This window comes from Bos grunniens, chromosome 27, assembly GCF_055505025.1.
Source record: "Bos grunniens cultivar Pamir isolate PY7600 chromosome 27, Bosgru_T2T1.0, whole genome shotgun sequence".
Taxonomy (NCBI): Eukaryota; Metazoa; Chordata; class Mammalia; order Artiodactyla; family Bovidae; genus Bos; species Bos grunniens.
Window position 1 is genome coordinate 10268766 of NC_141191.1, and position 20589 is coordinate 10289354.

The 20589-nt window shown below is 38.5% G+C and overlaps 1 protein-coding gene across 5 annotated transcripts in view; it reads left to right on the plus strand.

The window, feature by feature from the left end:
- NEIL3 (nei like DNA glycosylase 3) overlaps positions 1 to 20589 on the plus strand; it is a 46305-nt gene that overhangs the window by 18492 nt on the left and 7224 nt on the right. For 2 of the 5 annotated variants that reach the window (XM_086381060.1, XM_086381062.1), the window contains exons 3-8: positions 3637 to 3771; positions 4076 to 4289; positions 10355 to 10444; positions 12181 to 12347; positions 17930 to 18099; positions 19547 to 19964. In XM_086381060.1, coding sequence (XP_086237186.1) covers positions 3637 to 3771; positions 4076 to 4289; positions 10355 to 10444; positions 12181 to 12347; positions 17930 to 18099; positions 19547 to 19964 — 1194 coding nt within the window. The remainder of the gene's footprint in view (positions 1 to 3636; positions 3772 to 4075; positions 4290 to 10354; positions 10445 to 12180; positions 12348 to 17929; positions 18100 to 19546; positions 19965 to 20589) is intronic. The other 3 variants (XM_086381061.1, XM_086381063.1, XM_086381064.1) reach the window with 2 other exon arrangements.

Consider the following 20589-nt stretch of genomic DNA (forward strand, 5'->3'; position numbering starts at 1 on the left):
GCATTGTAGGCAGACGCTTTACCGTCTAAGCCACGTGGGAAGACCCATGAGCTACCAAATATCCCTTAATGCCTAAACTTTTTGAGCTGAGTCTCTGTCACTTGCAATCTAAGAAACCTGATCATTAAAGTATCTATGGGTTGTTGTTCAGTTGCCAAGTTGTGTCTGGCTCTGCGATCCCGTGGACTTACAGCAAGCCAAGCTTCCCTGTCCTTCACTATCTCCCAAAGTTTGCTCAGATTCATGTGCATTGAGTCAGTGATGCCATCCAACCATCTCATCCTGTTAATCCCCTTCTCCTCCTGCCCTCAGTATTTCCCAGCATCAAGATCTTTTCCAGTGAGTCAGCTGTTCCCATCAGGTGGTCAAAGTATTCGAGTTTGAGCTTTAGGATCAGTCCTTCCAGTGAATATTCTGGGTTGATTTCCTTTAGGATTGACTGGTTTGATCTCCTTGCAGTCCACGGGACTCTCAAGAGTTTTCTCCAACACTGCAGTTCAAAAGCCTTAATTCTTCGGTGCTCAGCCTTCTTTATGGTCCAGTTCTCACATCCATACACATAATTACTGGAAGAACCGTCGCTTTGACTATACGGACCTTTGATGGCAAAATGATGTCTCTGCTTTTTAATATGCTGCGTAGGTTTAAGCATCTTTTGATTTCATGGTGCAATCACTGTCTGCAGTGATTTAAGAACCCCCAAAAATAAAATTTTCCACTGTTTCCATTATTCCCCTTTCTATTTGCCATGAAGGGATAGAACTAGATTCCATGATCTTAGTTTTTTGATTGTTGAGTTTTAAGCCAGCCTTTTCACTCTCCTCTTTAACCTTCATCAGGAGCCTCTTAGTTCCTCTTTACTTTCTGCCATTAGGGTGGTATCATCTGCATATCTGAAGTTGGTGATATTTCTCCCAGCAATCTTGATTCCAGCTTGTGAGTCATACAGCCCAGCATTTCTCATGATGTACTCTGAATGTAAGTTAAATAAGCGGGATGACAGTATACAGCCTTGATGTACCCCTTTCTCCATTTTGAACCAGTCAGTTGTTCCATGTCTGATTCTAACTGTTGCTTCTTGACCTGCATACAGGTTTCACAGGAGGCAGATCAGGTCGTCTTGTATTCTTATCTCTTTAAGAATTTTCCATAGTTTGTTGTGATCCACACAGTCAGAGGCTTTAGCATAGTCAATGAAGCAGAAGTAGATGTTTTTCTGAAATTATCTTTCTTTTTCTATAATCTAACAAATGTTGGCAATTTGATCTCTAGGTCTTCTGCCTTTTCTAAATCCAGCTTGTACATCTGCAAGTTCTTAATTCGTGAAAAATAAGGTTTTGAAGCAGTAACTTATTTTCTATTTTAGTTACCGTAATGGTTTTATGTGTAACTGGAGAAAATATACAATTTTCTTACTATCACTTCAGCTTTTAGTTTGGACACAATTTTCATATTAAAATGTTGGTTGTAAGTTGCAGCAGGTCAATTTAAACAATTTTAATAATTATCTGTTATCAGAATATGAGTGTCTTTTAATACCTGAAGATAATGGAGTCAGCCTTGAGGTAGAACTGGAAGCAAAGACTAAATGCTATGAGGACTCTGCATTCCGTGATTCTCTTCCTCTGAAATTCTCTACAGTCTGTGTCTGTGCAGACAGGCCTCCTTTGGCTTTTCTGGTGCCCAGTGCCCTGTCAGTAATATCACAGACAGCTCCCATCTCCCAGGTCTCCCAGTCCTAACAAGAAACTGATCTCTCTCTGTCCCAAATAAGTTTGTCAGGAGAACTCTGATGAATCCAGCTTGACTCAGGTGTCCATTCCTGAATCAACTGTGTCAAAAGTGTGGGATCAGAGGAAGGGACAGAGACTGCCCCTGGTGGGGCCTGGAGCCCACTGTGGGCAGGCAGTCATGTTAGGCACAGTGAATGAGCTCAAGAAACCAGTTGGATTGGGGTGGAGGGAACTTGAGATGTCAAGAAATAACGATCTAATCAAATTTTCCTAAACTGGGTTGATAACAATGAGGAATCTTGAAAACGAATCTGACTCTTGAATGCAAATACAATAAGGATATATGTCCTAGTTTATAAGACATCAGTATGATGATTGTAGTAACAGTACAGGTATTTACTATGCCTTCAAAATTTTCATGATACTGTTAAGTTTTTCTTAGTTTTAGACAAAGGGTATGTAACAATAAACAAAATTTGTTTTCGTGGGGTGTGGTTATCACAACAGTTTGCTATTTCATAAAAATTAACTAAAATTTGTTTATAAGAAGTTATTTTTATGCACATTTCTCCCTAAATAGATTCGTAAGACCAAAAAAAGGTATACGTATGTGTATTTGATCCAGGGTTCTTACTGAGACTACTCCTGCCTTTGAATTGGGTCTTAACCTTTGAGATTTTATATGTGGATGCAGTTTCATTATAGAAAATGATTTAGAATCCACTTTATGAGCCATGCAGCTGAAAAGATTTTAGGTATGATGGCTTCTGGGCATGACAGTTGTACACCTTTCACTGGGGTTGAACCTCCATAAGCTAAATTATAGAGTACTTACAGGCACACATTTTTCCTGTCAAGAACTATGGGGCATGTAAAATGCATATATGATTGATAGTAGGGCACACAGAGTTTAAAACCCACATTTTTAAAGTTAGATTGGTTAACCTTGTACAATACTGTAACATGGTGCTTTGGAATTAGAAGCATAGAGCGGTAACATTTGCTGCCAAAAAAGCCATATTTATTAACTCAACAAAGCTATAAGGAGAAGGATTTGAAAGGCAGGACACAATATTTCATCTTGAGAATCATTTCTGATCTTCATCATCAGAAGTCTCATAGAACCACTTTTTTTCTTTATTTTTTAACTGGACATACTAATCAATCCTATAAAAACTGAAAGACTATGAATTTTTCATCACTGCACTATGGCTTTCAAGTTAACTGTAAATATTTATAAATCCCCTCTTCCCAATACATATGAAGGTAGAAGGAATCTAAAAGAATTTAAGACAATGGTATTTTGACTTGTTCTCTTTTCTTTTGATCTGAAAGATTTTGTAAAAAATTGTTTCATTGTGTTGTCCCAAAGCAGGGGAGGGGGTTAAAAAAGAATAAGTGTCTTAAGCTATAGATCTCATTTTGGAATGGGAACATTTCCAATCCACTGTGGCTAGAACTAAGAAATGTGAGTGTTCATGGCTTTGTAGAATTCATAAAAACACCAACTGTAGGCAATTTAAATTTAGCCTTATCTCACCCCAAGCCTTTGAATCTCAGAAAAGGCTGAGAAAACAGTAGACTGTTGTGTGAATAAAAAAGATACTTCATCTGACAAGAAAAGAGAACAGGGGGATGTTTTCTTGGGATTATTGTCAGGGTCTTATTATTTCTCTAGGAAGTTATTTTATTTGTGGGTTGAAAAAATGATTGCCATATCTTGTTTTATAAGGATGCAAAACCATTAACAACAACAAAAAAAATATGTGCTATTAGCTATCATTTTGTGCCCTTGAGTGTTTATTGTGACTGGTATTTGCTTATATTTCAATAAATGAAGAAACAAAAGTTTAATGCACAATATACTTTCTGCTGCTCAAAAATGGGTTTGATTTTGTTCCAGGATTCATTTTGGAATGAAAGGCTCCCTCGTGATTAATCCACTTGAGTCTAAAAATAAGAATGGAGTTTCTCCTGTTTTTGAAGTACAGCTCACCAAAGATCTGATTTGTTTCTTTGACTCATCAGTAGAAATCAGGTAAAAAATTAAGTTAGAAAATGCTTCTGCTGCAAAACTGCAAAGTTGGCTCTGCAGTTGGGTTTGGGATGTCACATGTGGAAATGAAAAAAATAAACACAAATTTTTAAAAAGTGGTTTATAACTTTAAAAAGTTATTTAAAAGAGCCTTCAAATAACATAGTTTGATAGGATCTTCATTGTTTGGCTATAGAACTTTTCTATGCTGGTTAATGTGAAGGGTTTATATCAAGCTCATTTAAAATGACACTCTGTGGATTGTAACCAGGCCCATGATTAATGTGTTGTCTATTCCTTTCTTTAGAAACTCAACAGAAAGCCAACAGAGAATAAGAGTGATGGAAGAATTAGATGTGTGTTCCCCTAGATTTAGTTTCTCCAGAGCAGAAAGTGAAGTGAAAAAGCAGAAAGGACGGATGCTATGTGACGTGCTAATGGATCAGAAAGTGTTGCCTGGGGTGGGAAACATCATCAAAAATGAAGCTCTCTTTGACAGTGGTTTCCATCCCTCTGTCAAAGTAGGTTTTAAGTATTTTTTAAATAATTTTATATTTTTAAATATTGTGAAGGGCTCGACGAGGAACACTTAAATTTGGCCTGACATGTTTGGAGAGAATGTCAGTAGCACACTCTCCCCAACAGACGTCAGGGCATGTTTGCCCATTGTCAGCTTCTCTGTGAGGCCAACCCTGGCCACTCTTTTTAAAGTTGGTTGTGCCCACTTCATCCCCCGAGTCTTCTATAACTTGCTTTTCGTTTTTGTTTCTCCATACGACTGATCACTTTCAAATACAGCCTGATGTTTACTTGTTACATATATAGTATGTAAGATCTGTTCTCTGCTAGAATACAGTCTCTTAGGAGGAAAGTGTCCGTTTGGTTCAATGACATATCTGAGTGTCTAGATACAGTGTTTGGCACATGGAAGGCATTAAAGAAATATCTGGCAAATGTATAAAGGAACTAAGGTCACCAATTTCTCTTAGTATCTGGCATTTTAAATTCATACTCTGCACTCACTCAGTATAGCTATTTGTGACATTAGAAAATGCTGTTTTGATGGAATGGTAAGACTGGAAGTCAGGATGCAAAGACTAAGAATAAGTGATTGGTGAGGAAATGGAAGCAAAATTTAGAGTAATTGTTAAGGTAACTTGCTGCTGCTGCTGCTAAGTCACTTCAGTCGTGTCCGACTCTGTGCGACCCCAGAGACGGCAGCCCACCAGGCTCCCCCATCCCTGGGATTCTCCAGGCAAGAACACTGGAGTGGGTTGCCATTTCCTTCTCCAATGCATGAAAGTGAAAAGTGAAAGTGAAGTCGCTCAGTCATGTCCGACTCCTAGCGACCCCATGGACTGCAGCCTATCAGGCTCCTCCGTCCATGGGATTTTCCAGGCAAGAGTACTGGAGTGGGGTGCCATTGCCTTCTGCTTAGATTGGAGCAAAGGGAAAATATTTGACTGCCAGAGGGAGATGTTAGGATAAGAACTGGGTCTTTAGGTGTTTTTTTTTCCTTGTTCTTCAACTGAAGTGATGTGAACTTATTTATATGTTGGCGAGGGGTGAAACTGGCAGAGCGGGAGAGGTTAAAAAAAAGAAAATGGTGATTAATAGGCCAAGTTGTAAGAAGGTCAGAGAGGTTAGAACTCAAATCCAGGTGGAAGGATACATACATTTTAGTTTCCAGGGAAGAAAGTTACATTAGAGCTTTTATCCAGACCCAAGTAGTATCTATTAACTAAACCATCTTTTACATATTTCCCAAGATAACTATTTATTTTAGGTGATTTCTTCCCAGGTAGGTTTTATGCAATCCAAATAAGTAGGAAATAAGTTTTCAGAGAAACTAGTTAATAATTGTTATAGATTCAGTTTGTTTTTTGACCCTTGGAACAAGCTAGTCAAATTTCTGTAATTCAGAATAACAAAACAGAATTATAACAGGAATGAGTTTATGAGTTTTTTAAAATCACCTTGACCTCTATGGAAAATACTTTTGAAAAAATAACTGAGTGTTTTTATCCAGAGCATTGTTATTATCTTTGATAAACTGGCAATTTATTTTTTATCACTATATCTAGCCAGCCATTCATCTAGTAGGAGATCATTTGCCCATAATGCCTGTAGGTTAAAAATTAATGGTAAGCTATTAGTTCCCTAAAAGCATATGTATAATGATTGAAAAAGTATAGTTTAGCATTTTAAGATATGACTGAACATAGTACATAAGATGTGGTAAAAAATAAATGAGTTTGAGAAGTATAATACATATGTTTTAAGCTTTAAATAAATGAAAAAATAGATAATATTTACTTTTAGAAGGATTTTGTTGATTAAACAGTTTTAGATTTTAGGCACTGATAAATCTATTTCCATTGTGTAAAAATGTATTCATTACACACAACAAAAGTGAGTCATCAGGAAGAATTTGTTCTGGAATTGCTGTTGAAACTACATGTGCCAAATGATAACTAATTCTACAAGGGGAACCCGGAGATTTATACTAGGCTATGCACAAAAAAAATCTTCAGTAAAGTCTGTTTCTGAGTTCTTCCATGTATTAACAAGTACTTTAGTATTAATGCATGTCTATAAATTCATATCTTTTTAAAACTTGACAGTGACTTTGGTGGTCATCTACTCCTCTGCTTGTTTTTCCCTCCCCTCTTTCTTTGTGGTCTTTTTTTTTTTTTTTCTCTTTTCCTCTTTATCCCCTGCAAAACTTTTCAAGGTGGCTGTGATAGGCAATGTTGGGGCTTTGAAGATGTCCATACAAAGTAGATATTCAATAAATACTTGAACTTAGGATTAAAGTTTATAAATAAGAATGGTATTTTTTCTTTTTCTTTTAATTTTCACTTTTTCTAAAGTTGAGGTATAGTTAATTTACAATGTTGTGTTAGTCTCATGTGTACAGCAAAGTGATTCAGTTATGTTGTTATTCAGTCGCCCAGTCATGCCCGACTCTTTGCGACCCCGTGGACTGCAGCAACCAGATCTCCCTGTCCCTCACCACCTCCTGGGGTTTGCCCAAGTTCATATCCATTGCATCGGTGATGCCGTTCAGCCATCTCATCCTCTGACACCCTCTTCTCCTTCTACCCTCGATCTTTCCCAGCATCAGGGATTTTTCCAATGAGTCATCAGTTCACATCAGATGACCAAAATACTGAAGCTTCAGCTTCAGCATTAGTCCTTCCAGTGAATATTCAGAGTTGATTTCCTTTAGTATTGATTGGTGTGATTTCCTTGCTGTCCAAGGGACTTTCAGGAGTCTTGTTCAACACCACAGTTCAAAGGCATCAATTCTTTGGCATTCTGCTTTCTTTATGGTTCAGATTTCACAACAGTACATGACCACTGGGAAGACCTTAGCCTTGACTATATGGACCTTTGTCGGGTGGAGTAACGTCTCTGCTTTTCAACACTCTGTCTAGGTTTATCTTCACTTTCCTGCCAAGAAGCAGTTATCTCCTGATTTCATGGCTGCAGTCACTGTCCGCAGTGATTTTGGAGCCCAAGAAGAGGAAATTTGTCACTACTTCCACCTGTTCCCTATTTGCCATGCAGTAATGGGGCTTGAAGCCCTGATCTTAGTTTTTTTTAGTATTTAGTCTTAAGCCGGCTCTTTCACTCTCTTCCTTCACCCTCATCAAGAGGCTCTTTAGTTCCTCTTTGCTTTCTCCCTTTAGAGTGGTGTCATCTGCACATGTGACGTTGTTGATGTTTCTCCTTCCTAACTTGATTCCAGCTTGTAACTCATCCAGCCTGGCATGTCTCATGATGTGCTCAGCATACAGATTAAAGAAGCAGGTGAGAGCAGACAGCCCTGTTGTAGTCCTTTCTCAATCTTGAACCAATCAGTTGTTCCATACAGGTTCTAACCATTGCTTCTTGACCTGCATACAGGTTTCTCAGGAGGCAGGTAAGATGGTCTGCTATTACCATCTCTTTAAGAGCTTCCCATTGGAGAAGGCAGTGGCACCCACTCCAGCACTCTTGCCTGGAAAATCCCATGGATGGAGGAGCCTGGTAGGCTGCAGTCCATGGGGTCGCTGAGAGTCAGGCACGACTGAGCGACTTCACTTTCACTTTTCACTTTCCTGCATTGGAGAAAGAAATGGCAACCCACTCCATTTATTCTTGCTTGGAGAATCCCAGGGACAGAGGAGCCTGGTGGGCTGCCGTCTATGGGGTTGCACAGAGTCGGACATGACTGAAGCGACTTAGCAGAAGCAGCAGCAGCAAGAGCTTTCCATGGTTTGTCATGGTCCACACAGTCAAAGGCTTTAGCATAATCAATGATACATAGATGTTTTTCTGAAATTCCCTTGCTTTCTCTATAATCCAGCTATGTTGGCAATTTGGTCTCTAGTTCCTCTTCCTTTTCTAAACGCAGCTTGGACATCTGGAAGCTCTTGGTTCACATAATGCTGAAGCCCAGCATGCAAGATTTTAAGCATGACCTTACTATCATGGGAGATGAGTGCAATTGTCTGATGGCTGGCACATTCTTTGTTACTACCCTTCTTAGGAATTGGGATGAGGATTGACCTTTTCCAGTCCTGTGGCCACTACTGAGTCTTCCAGATTTGCTGACATAATGAATGCAAAACCTTGACGGCATCGTCCTTTAGGGATTTGAATAGTTCTGCTAGAGTTTCATTGCATTTAGTAGCTTTATTGCACCAGTGCTTCTTAAGGCCCACTTGACTTCGCACTCTAGAACATCTGACTTTGGGTGACTAACCACATCATCGCAGTACTTCAGTTCTTTAAGATCTTTTTTATACAGTTCTTCCATGTATTCTTTCCATCTCTTCTTGATCTCTTCAGCATCTACTAGGTCTTTAGCATTCTTTTCCTTTATTGTGCCCATCTCTGGGCGGAATGTTCCCTTGAAGTCTCCAGTTTTCCTGGAGAGATCTCTGGTCTTTCCCCTTTTGTTGTTTTCTTCTGTCATTGAGCACTGTTGCTTGAAGAAGGCCTTCTTGTCTCTTCTAGCTATTCTTTGAAACTCTTCATTTAATTGGATGTACCTGTCCCTCTCTCCCTTGCTTTTCACGTCTCTTCGTTCTTCTGCTATTTGTAGTCTCCTCAGATAACCACTTTGCCTTCTTGCTTTTCTTTTTCTTTGGGATGGTTTTGTTTGCCGTCTCCTGTACAATATTACAGAACTGTGTCCATAGTTCTTCTAGATCTAGTCCCCTAAATCTATTTGTTACCTCTACTGTGAATGCATATGGGATTTGATTTAAGTCATACCTGGCTGACCTAGTGTTTTTCCTGGTTTCCTTTAGTTTAAGCCTGAATTTTGCTATGAGAAGCTGATGATCTGAGCCACAGTCAACTCCAGGTCGTGTTTTCGCTAACTGTATACAGTTTCTCCATCTTCGACTGCAAAGAATGTAATAAATCTGATTTCGGTATTGATCATTTGGTGATGTCCATGTGTACCGTTGTCTCTTGTGTTGTTAAAAAAAGGATATTTGCTATGACTAGTGCATTCTCTTGGCGGAATTCAGTTAGCCTTTGCCCTGTTTCGTTTTGTTTTCCAAGGCCAAATTTGCCTGTTACTCTAGGTATATCTTGACTTCCTACTTTTGGATTCCAATCCCTGATGATGAATAAAACATCTTTCTTAGGTTTTACTTCTAGGAGGTCTTCTATGTCTTCATAGCAGTGATCAGCTTCAGCTTCTTTGGCACCTGGATTACTGTGATGTTGAATGGTTTGCCTTGGAAATGAGCCAAAATCATTCTGTCATTTTTGAGGTTGCACCTAAGTACTGTATTTCAGACTCTTTTGTTGATTATGATGGTTACTCCATTTCTTCTATGGGATTCTTGCCCAGAGTAATAGATATAATGGTCATCTGAATTAAATTCGCCCATTCCTGTCCTTTTTAGTTTGCTGATTCCTAGGATGTCGATGTTTATTCTTACCATCTCCTGCTTGACCATGTCCAGTTATACACACGTATATATACATATTCTTTTTCAACATCTTTTCCACTATATATTATTACAGGATACTGAATATAGTTCTGTGTGCTATACAGTAGGACCTTATTGTCTATTGTACATATAGCAGCATGTATCTGCTAATCCTAAACTCCTAATTTATCTCCCCCACCCCACCACTGGCAGCTTCCTTTGTGCCTGCGGTGCAAGAGACCCTAGTTCGATCACTGGGTCAGGAAGATCCCCTGGAGAAAGTAATGGCAACGCACTGCAGTATCCTGCTTGGGAAATGCCACAGACAGAGGAGCCTGGCGGGATACAGTCATGGGATCCCAGAGAGTCGGGCACAGCTGAGGGCCTAACACTCACTCTCACCCCTGCTGCTATACCCCTTCGGTTTGTTTTCTATGTCTCTGAGTTCATTTCTGTTTTGTAAAAAAGTTCTAGAATGGTGTTTATTTATCTGTGCTTGAAATGGTCAATGCTGTTAAGAACACTAAATAGATACATGAGTTTTAGAAGAGATGCATATATTTCAAATCTATGTATAGTACTCTTAGAACTGGCAAGTGGTACTACTGTCTACAGTAATGAACAAATTATGAAACTGTCCTGAGTAGTTTTTCTGTTTTAAGGTTTGTCAGTTAACAGATGAACAGATCCATCACCTTGTGAAAATGATACGTGATTTCAGCATCCTTTTTTACAGGGTAAGAGCAAACATTTTTCAACTATTCAAAATGTTGCTTATTTCCCTTTAATTACACCAAAAATGTTAAGGCTCTATGTAGCCATCTAAGGGTAAGAGCGTAGGAGCACAGTGGGAAGAAGTGACATGTTGTGGGCATAATTAACATCTTAAAATTTTAGGTCAAAGGTTAGTCCCAACTAACTATAATTACATTAAATTATGTTTATACTAAGTTGGGGAACAGGTATGTTGGCATGTTACTTAGACTCATGTTCTAATTTTGGGCATATAAAAGTAAAAGGTAGGTAGTCTAGAGAGAGAGTCAGTACTTTGGGATAAATATAGACTTTGGTTCAGTCACATTTTGCCACTTACATTTGTGTGGTTAATATTATTTAGGTTACTTAATTTAGGTTTAGTTTATCTATAAAATAGGATAATATTTGTTTTAACACAGAGGCTGTTTTGAGAATAAGTCCTAACTAAACTGTAAATTTTGAAAGTTGTGTATATAGGCATGGGCTTCCCTGGTAGCTCACCCATCAAGAATTTGCCTGACAATGCAGAAGACATGGGTCAGGAAGATCCCCTGGAGAAGGAATAGCAACCCTTTGCAATGGCAGTCCCAATGCCTGGGAAATCCCATGAACAGAGGAACCTGGTGGGCTACAGTCCGCGGGGTTGCAAAGAGTCAGACATGACTGAGCAACTAAACAGAAACATATTTTATCTTTAAACAAATTATCATAAATATGTCCTTTTTTCTCTACATTCCATTTTCTATGTTGAAAATGTTTATTTTTGCTATTGTTACAAAGTCAGGTATTTTAGGATTCTTCATTAGTTGGCCTAAAGTGTTAATGAGTCTTTAGCTTTATATACCTGTCCTAAGTATCTGTGGCTGTTTTAATATTATATATGCCCACTTGTGCTTTTAGGGAAAGATGATTCCAAATAACTACCCATTTTCTGCCCAGGTTAAGATGTGTATTTCAATACTTGGCTTAAATTATTATGGGTTGTTTTTTTAATTTTCAGCTTGTACTATTATTTGCTGTATTTCTGAGCTTTTAAATTTTCACACTGCTGATATAAATCCCAAACATTGTCTTTAGAGGAGCTTTATGTGTATGTGAGTAGAATAAAACTGTGACAGAGAATAATCAATGTCTTTTGAAATAGAACTTATGCCAAATGGAACATGTTTGCTGCTAGAATGGCATTTGAATTTTTCTTCTTTTTAATTGAACCTGTAAGATTAAAAACAACTGTCCCTTTTCAGGTCAGCGAAGAAGATGATCTTATTAAGCTTTACCCTGTAGAAATAAATTTTTTGGCTATTGAAACAAAGTGAGCAGCTTCAGTGTTCTAAAAATAATCAGATTTAAAGCTAATCTAGTCTTTTTCTTATAACCACATAATTATTTTTAATTATAAAAACCTTAAAAGCATGAAAGACATTTTAAATTATAGTACTTTTGTATCCTATTTAGATAAGAGGGTAAAAAACCGTGCAAAGAGCAATTTTAAATACTAATAAGTTATAAAATAATGGCTTAATTACTTCAAACAAATCTTATTTGACAAATGTTGCTGAATCTTGTCAATATCTTTTTCTCAGATGAAAGAAAGATTATGAGGACATATGTATAAAATATGTAAATTTTTAACAAATCATTTTTAGAAATGACTTTCAAGAATATATCAACACTGTTTTGTATATAACATAATGTTTTTTTGTTTGTTTGTTTTTAGTGCTGCAAAGTGGGATCTGCTCTCTCTAAACACTATAAGGTTTACAAGCGTCCTAATTGTGGTCAGTGTTGCTGCAAAATAACTGTGTGTCGCTTAGGGGAGAATAACAGAATGACATATTTCTGTCCTCACTGTCAGAAGGAAAATCCTCAGCATGTTGACATATGGTGAGAAATCTAATTTAAAGTGTTCTGTTTGCCCCACTTCTCTTAACAAAAGGGCTATTAATAAGAGAACACAGCTGAAGAGCTATCAGGCTATTAAGAACAGAACATAACTCACAAGTATTTGAAGGCTTGGAAGAAAATAGTAAATAATATCATCCAAAAACCAGAATGAGCTGGAGATGACTTATGAGCCTTCTCTGATTCTGCAGAAAAGCTGTAAGTTTGATGTTAATATCCAGGCTTTGGCTTTTGTCTCATTTATAAAATGATTACCGGGAAGTGTAGTTTTGTCAATAATTGGAAAAATGCAACTACTTTCCAGAGTTCTTAATTAATAGTAGAAAACATTAGCAAACTCTCTTTACAGAACTGCTGTCTTCCTGGTGAAGCAACCAACTACTTATTAAACATAGACGCAGTGATTCAGCCAGTGGCTGAGTCAGTCTGTTCCCATTCTGCATTCCAGAGCAGGGAACTCACCACTGGGTGGGTTCAAGGACCCACTGGCTCCACTGTGAGAATTGAGCTAAAACTGTGTTGATCTCCTGACCTGCAAAAGCCCCTGCTCTGACCCGTGGAGCACAGTGGTACTTAGGGCCTCCTGAAGTAGGTATCAGTTCAGAATTAGGGTCCTGTAGTCTGCAAAACGTTTGCTGAGTTCTTCCCCAGTGTACACTTACCCTGGTAAGACACCTTAGGTCTCTTTGGGGAAGGCTGGGTGAAATATTAACCATATAAAGGAGCTGCAGGATTTGTGATTTTAAGTCAGAATAATCAGTACAGACATGAAGCACATTAAGTGCTACAAGAGTGCAGGGACGTTAGCTGTTTATAGGTACACAAAAGCTTGGGAAAATCTCGTAGAAAAAGTGTAATTTGATATTTCTTATAGAGATATAATTTTGGCTAAGTAAATGAGCAAGCAGACATTATTTAATTGGAAAAGCATTGCCACAAACCTCAAATCATTGATGGTAACATTGACCAAGCCACGTGAAGACTGTAAGCTGTTAAATAGGAAAAGCTAGTTTTACTGTTAGGGTGGGGATAACCGGTCGGAACCAGTAGTACTAGGAATGGTTCATGTCTCACTTAAATCAGTAGATTAAAGACTTTTTAATTGATTATAGCAATGTTAGGATAGAAAATGAAGAACCACACATAAGGCTTGTGTAGTATAATGGGCAAGAGATGGTTACTAGGCCTGAGGTCAAGACACTGGAAATGGAGGAAAAAATAGTCACCTAAAGCCAGCAAGAATTATGACAGATTTGATATGTGGGGTAATGCAAAAAGTTCCAAGCCCCCAAACAGAAATTTTCACTTTACAGCACTGGGAAAGATGGGTGGAATGGAAGAGATAAATCAAGTTTTGGATATGTGGACCAGATCCATATATGGTAGATGATGAAGGCTTGATGGTTACACCTGTGTTGTTGGTGGAAGTATTAACACAGGATTGATTCCTTGGAAAAGTATAGAGAAAAGAAGCAAGGTCTGAGCTTTGGAGGTATCCCTAACTACACAGTAGGATGGAAAAGGGCAGAGAGGGAACAGGATGCGGTGGTTGGAGACAGGAGGGTAAGCAGGGAAATACACGTCTGTGAGGAGGCCTGGGAGGGCGGACGCACCGTTTTGTCTGGGGAGCTCAGGGCCCTGGGACGGGAGTGATGTGGTCCAGGTCCCCATTACGTCTCCATCAGTATGTCTCCAGCTGTCTTTTGTTTTTTCTTCCTTGTTCCTATGTTTCATTTTCTTCATCACCTTTTGTTAACAATTACTTTTCTCTAAACCATGCTATATTCCCTTTTTTTCAGCTTCCTCACCCCATTTTACTATCAGAGATCTGAAATATGGTTAGATAATGTTTTATTACACAAATATAGGGGTTTCTTATTTTTAATATTACATTTATTCGATCAAAAACGTATAAGAGTTTCTGGCAGAAGACGTTCAATATATATTCGTCTACTGAATAAGTGATTAATATTCCGTATGTATTTGTTTTCTATGAACTGATAGCTTTTGAAATTTTTAAAAATTCACATTTTTCCAGATTGTCAAATAAGCAAAGGCCTTTTGAAACTAGGATTCAAAGCCTCAAGGGTTCCCTGAAAGAGTCTTGGAAGTCACCTGTGAGCTGTAGAGGCATGGTGCACTGGACATGTCCTGGGCTCTCAAGTCCCTTCCTCCTAACCTGGTTCTGTTTTATATGTTGGCACCCAGCTGAAGACTTATTGCAGAATAAGTGTGTACATAATAAAGCATTTGAAAACAATTAATATTTGCCCCACTCTTAGAGATTTCTACAAGTAAGTATATTCTAGTCATTGTCTGGATGAGCATTTGAGCACATTTTATATTGACGAAACTTTTTTTGTTTCAAAGTCATTTCAAATTCAAATGAAATATTAAAAGTCCCCATCATAATGATCTAAATTCTTGTGTTCCTTCAGTCACTAAAAATTTACTTCAGTCCTTCCTGAAGTCCTACCCAGATTTTCTAGTCTGTTGGTCACACCGTACTTTGCATACCTGTACGCGTGTATTGCTGGCTCTTCTTTACATACTAACTAGCAAAACCTGTGTGTGTGAGTATTGTTTCCATGAAGGGAAACTGCATTATTCTTTGACTTTACTGGAGTCTTTATAATTTCTTTCTCACTTTTTCATTTTTCTGCTGTTGACTTTATTAGGGTCTGCAATACATCAGATGCTGGGATAGCACAGAGAAAATAGAATAGTAACTCTGTGACTAATACGTTCCCGCATGGTGCTGCTGCTCCTTTCTCTGAGGACCACCAGCCCTTAGGTCTCCCTCAGCTGCCCCTCTACCAGGCTGTTCCTGGGTAACTGGTGAATGGTTCATGTTTGAATGGACTTGGGGCCCCGGTCATGACATCCCCTAAGCAAGGAATGGAGCGGCATCTCGTGAATTGGACGTTTGAGACAGTCCACCTGCTCCCTGACATCACCAGGGCATGTGGTCCCTGGGCACTGAGCAGGTGCACGGTGGTGCTGGCAGCACGTGGGCCTTGCCCAGAGAGAACCCCAGGCCTGACTCCACAGACAGTGCCCTCCACCTCGTGCCGCTGGAATGACTGCCTCCATCCTCCACGCTCCCCTCCCCGCTCCACAGAGGACCACACAGCAAGCCACGGAAGCTTTCTGAGTGTCTGGCAGATTTGCCTCTGCAGCAGGGCCTACAGGATGTGTTGACACACTGGGTATGAGGGAAAGTGCTACAGACGGCTCCCAGGTTTCTTGCCTCATCAGCTGAGTGCATGGTGATGCCGTTTACCGAGATGTGACAAGCCAGCAGGATTGCAGATTGGGGGCAGGGGTCTGGACTTTTATCTTTATAAGTTTCCTGTGGCTGCTGTAATAGGTTACCAGTAACCGGATAGCTTAAAGCAGCAGCAGTTCATTCTCTCATGGTTCTGAGTGCCAGCAGTTTAGCATTATTCTCACTAGGCCAGAGTCACAATGTGGGCAGGCTGTGCACCCCTAGCCCAGCGGCTCTAGCGGGGAATCCATTCCTTGCCTTTTCCAGCTTCTGGTAATTCTAATTTCCTTCACTTGTGACTACATGATCCCAGTCTCTATCTTTCCCTTCAGTTCAGTTCAGTCCAGTCGCTCAGTCGTGTCCAACTCTTTGCGACCCCATGAATCGCAGCACGCCAGGCCTCCCCGTCCATCACCAACTCCTGGAGTTCACCCAAACTCACATCCATTGAGTCCGTGATGCCATCTAGCCATCTCATCCTCTGTTGTCCCCTTCTCCTCCTGCCCCCAATCCCTCCCAGCATCAGAGTCTTTTCCAGTGAGTCAACTCTTCTCATGAGGTGGCCAAAGTACTAGAGTTTCAGCTTTAGCATCATTCCTTCCAAAGAATACCCAGGACTGATCTCCTTTAGAATGGACTGGCTGGATCTCCTTGCAGTCCAAGGGACTCTCAAAAGTCTTCTCCAACACCACAGTTCAAAAGCATCAATTTTTCGGCACTCAGTTTTCTTCACAGTCCAACTTTCACATCCATACATGACCACTGGAAAAACCGTAGCCTTGACTAGACGGTTCTGCATGTATCAAATCTCCCTCTGCCTCACTCTCTCTTAAGGATACTTGTGTTTGGATTAAGAGATCACTCTGATAATCTTTTGGAGGTCATTATTCAGCCTACTGCAGACATGTTAAGGTTGAAGTTCTGGTGAACTGTCCAACTGGAGACTGAAAATAATTTATTACTAGATTATTAAGACATGGAGCAGTTAGGAGAAAATGCTTCCAAAGCTTCTGTATGTAACAATAAATATCCTCTTATGGTAAATTTATAGGATAGAAAATGAAAATGGTGAAAAGTTGGAGCACATTAAAAATCTGAAGGTTATTTAAATTTTTTGTGCTTTACTTAATTATGAATAAATGCATGATGCTGCTGCCTCTCATAGTCAGTAGAGGGCAGGGATTAGGTCAAGTAAATTCTTTAGAAGGTCTGATATAGGAATAAGAAATATTTTTTAAATTTATTAAACTATAGTTGATTTAGAGGGATAAGAAATATTGAATAGCATTAAAAGTCAAGGTAAGTAAAGATAAAAGAACCATAATGAGATGTGTCTCACTTTCAGGTTTTCTTATGCTATTTATGATTTTACCAGACAAGTCTGAATTTAAAACCTGTTATAATTATATGTAGGGAGCAATATATTACAGGAGACAAGGCTGGCTACCTTTGAAAGTCAAAGAAGTCATGTTGTGAAATGTAAGGTACAAAGCCTTTACTGGAAGAGTTTTTGTTCAATATTAATGTTTGGACACATGAAAGGAATCCATGCCACTGCCTTGGTTGCTAAGCCATGTGATGTGCTCTGTAGACCCAGAAACGTGCTACAGAGCAGGACTATATCAGAGCTTAGAAAGGCCCTTCCTTTAACGATACAGAGTCAATTAGGAATTCAGGGTAGAGAGTCATAGTTTACGTCTGTGGGCAAAAATCGGGGTTGGTTTTACTGTTTGCTTACTAATCTCTTAGTTAGATATCAACATGAGAGAGTTTTATGTGAAGGGAAATAACGTTAAGTATAGATATCTTTCCCATCATAATAGATTGTAGATCAACTAATTGCCACAGTGCTGAGTAGACATTGTTGAGAAATTCCAGAGGCACACAAAGTAAATGTGAAGCTTTTCTCATCTTAACAGTCATTGCTTTAATTTCTACATAACTTTTTCCCTCCCTAATTTGGTTGGATAAAGATAGTTTTGCTTCAGGAAGAGTCCCACTTACTTTAAAAATTAGTTCAGAAATGCTCCCTAGTGGTTAGGTCAACTGCTTTTAGTTGGTTTAAAAGCACACATACTACAGTTCTTTGACTGTAAGTCTTTTGTTAGTTCTGTCTTTAACAGCAATCTTCAGGACCCAAGTGAAAACATTCTGAGACATAGAACTTCTAACCAATAGTAAGCATGTAGCATTTGGGTATTAGTGGTTCTGTAATTGTTTCGGGTACTCAGAATGTATAAGAACAAGGCCGTAATAAAAGTGTTAATGATTAACTTTAGGACAAATTCTCTTCCAGCATGCTGCCAGTTAGAAACACCACAGTCAATTGGCCTTCTAGTAGAGAGCGTCATCTTATGGACTGTGTGGCCCAGAAATCTGAAGAGCAGTGGACATGTGAGGTCTGTACTCTAATAAATAAGCCGTCTTCTAAGACATGTGATGCTTGCCTGACTTCAAGGCCTGCAGGTAAGACTGAATTTTGATTCTGAGTTCCTGCCATTTCAAAGAGGATAAATTACACAAAGTCAAGTATATATCTTGTTCCATTTTGATATTTCACAACTAACTAAAATGCCTTCTTTCTGAAAGGTTTTAAAGAATTGCCAGCCTTTGCATGTAAACCATGCTAATATTCTGTTGAGCGCTTTTTTTTTTTTTTAAACAGGGAGGGAAGACATGGTATGTGACTTTGTATCTCAAAAAACTGAGACGATCACATCTGTTCTCTGTTTCTAATGAATTATTCAATAAAGCTTTGTTTTATGCAGATTTCAGCAACTTTTGAATTTGTTATTCAGTCCAAGTGGTTCATAAATTGAAAGGGAGGATTTCTGTAAGAATATCTTTGCAGGTGGAATAGAAAAATGCTGAATTTTCTCCTCTTTCTTTATCCCTCCTACCCCTTGTTATTAAAATCTTTACCCAGACAATTGTACTGATTTCATTCAAATCCTTCAAAATAACTCTTCATAGCTCACAATTTCATGCGTTCAGAGAATGTAAAACCTCAGAGGAAACCTGTGATTAAGAACCATCTCATTGATGTGGCTTCTATTGTGTTCTTTCTTTCTTCAATTAGAGAGGAGAAAGTTCATTCTTGACTTCTGGACCCCACATTGTGTGAGCTGTCATATTGTGTTTTGTTCTCTGGGCCAGAGAGGCAGGCATCACCCCTTACAGAGCTTCACTGGGAGCAGAAGGAACTGTGTCTCCTATTTCTGGCCCTCCCTTCTTCAGTATCATTCAACAGAGAGCCCTCAGAAAATCACAGTCTTAGATTTTCACGTTTATTTTGACATTCTGAAATGCCTTTACACATCTTAATTATTTTCTTGTTATTTTTTCTGAATATGAAAGGCATATATCTCAAGAGCAATTTAGAACAAATTACAGTACATATTCTAAAATTTTAAGATGCTTTCTTGAAACATATTTAATAAATGTAAATCTTTGTAATTCATCTTTACTTTTTTGTAATGAGCCTTTCACTTGTTCTTGTCATTCACAGACACATTCCTGATGATCTAGATACAGGCTCTAACTGCTGATCTAAAGCTTTGTGGGATGTCCCCTGTTAATTACACTGCATTAATATTTGGTCTGATAGTTGCAAAATTGATAGCTCAATAACCTTTAAATGCTAAAACACAAAATAAAGCATAATAAATATAAATCTTTATTAAACCCACCTCTGAGTCCCTGGAAGTTGTTGAAATTTTGCACTTCATGTAATACTTTATTTCCTAATCAGAAGGTGGCTAATTCTGGATTGCTCAAGCTAACTTTGTATTATTAGTTATATACATTGAGTCACTGTAATAAATGAACTGAATGTTTTAATCAGATGAAAAGATGTTTCAAATAGTCAGTGTATTTAAAGGGATACTATAGAATTACTTGTCTCTTTTTCCAGATTCAGTACTCAGGAATGAGGGAAATCCTATTGTCTTTAACAACTTAATGAAATACCCTTGTCATAGCTTTGGAAAACCAAAGGCAAAAGTGAAGATCAACAGGAAAACTGCGTTTGGAACTACAACTCTTGTTTTGACAGATTTCAGCAATAAACACAGTGCTTTGAAAAGAGAAGAAAGCCACAGTCATATACCAGACGGGGAGTTTCCAAGCCCTCCTCCTAACGTGTGTGGTAGTGATACACTGAACACCTCCAAGGAGAGAACAAACTGTAGAAGTCAACCATCTGACAAAGTAAATATATCACCTATAGTCTGCTCTCAGTATAAATTATTTAGTCCAGCACATAAAAAATTAAAAACAACCCACTACTCATCACCGGATCTTAAAAGTTGCAACCCTGGATTTTCTAACAGGTATGATGCTTCTCACCTTGGTCTTTAAGGTATTTGCATAAAGTCTTAAGGATGAAGAAGAATCATCCGTTGCTAAGGAAGCCTAATTGATCTTGGAAATGTAAATCAAACCCAGAAAGACTTTTACAGTATTCAATAATTTGCATCCCTTTCTTCCTCTAGCTTATAATACTACAGAAGGGAAGAGAATGAAAAACAGAATTTCCTCCATCCATAGGAAATTTGGTTTTGTTTTTTCTGACTTAACTATATACATGCTTAATACAGAATGTTTGGAAATATTGGAAAGTATGAATACAAATAGTTAAATCCCCCCCAGTCATACTGGTTATCAGTCTCCACTGTTAGCAGTGTTTTATTTTATTTTTTTTAACTTTTCTTCCAATGAAATATAGTTCTTCTAAAAGGGAAACTGTTCATTTAGTAAATGTCCTCTGTTCTAAAGGAGAGAGCTCTGAGACATTTTTAGTGACATTTCTGCTAAAGAAAGTGGCTGTATTTCAAACAGCCAAGGAGAGTGGCAGTCATTGTTTCAACCAAAAAGGCTTGGAAGAGCATGTGTCCTACTTTTGGACATGAAATTAAAAGGTTGTAATTCCAGTTAATGAATACTACCAGACCACAT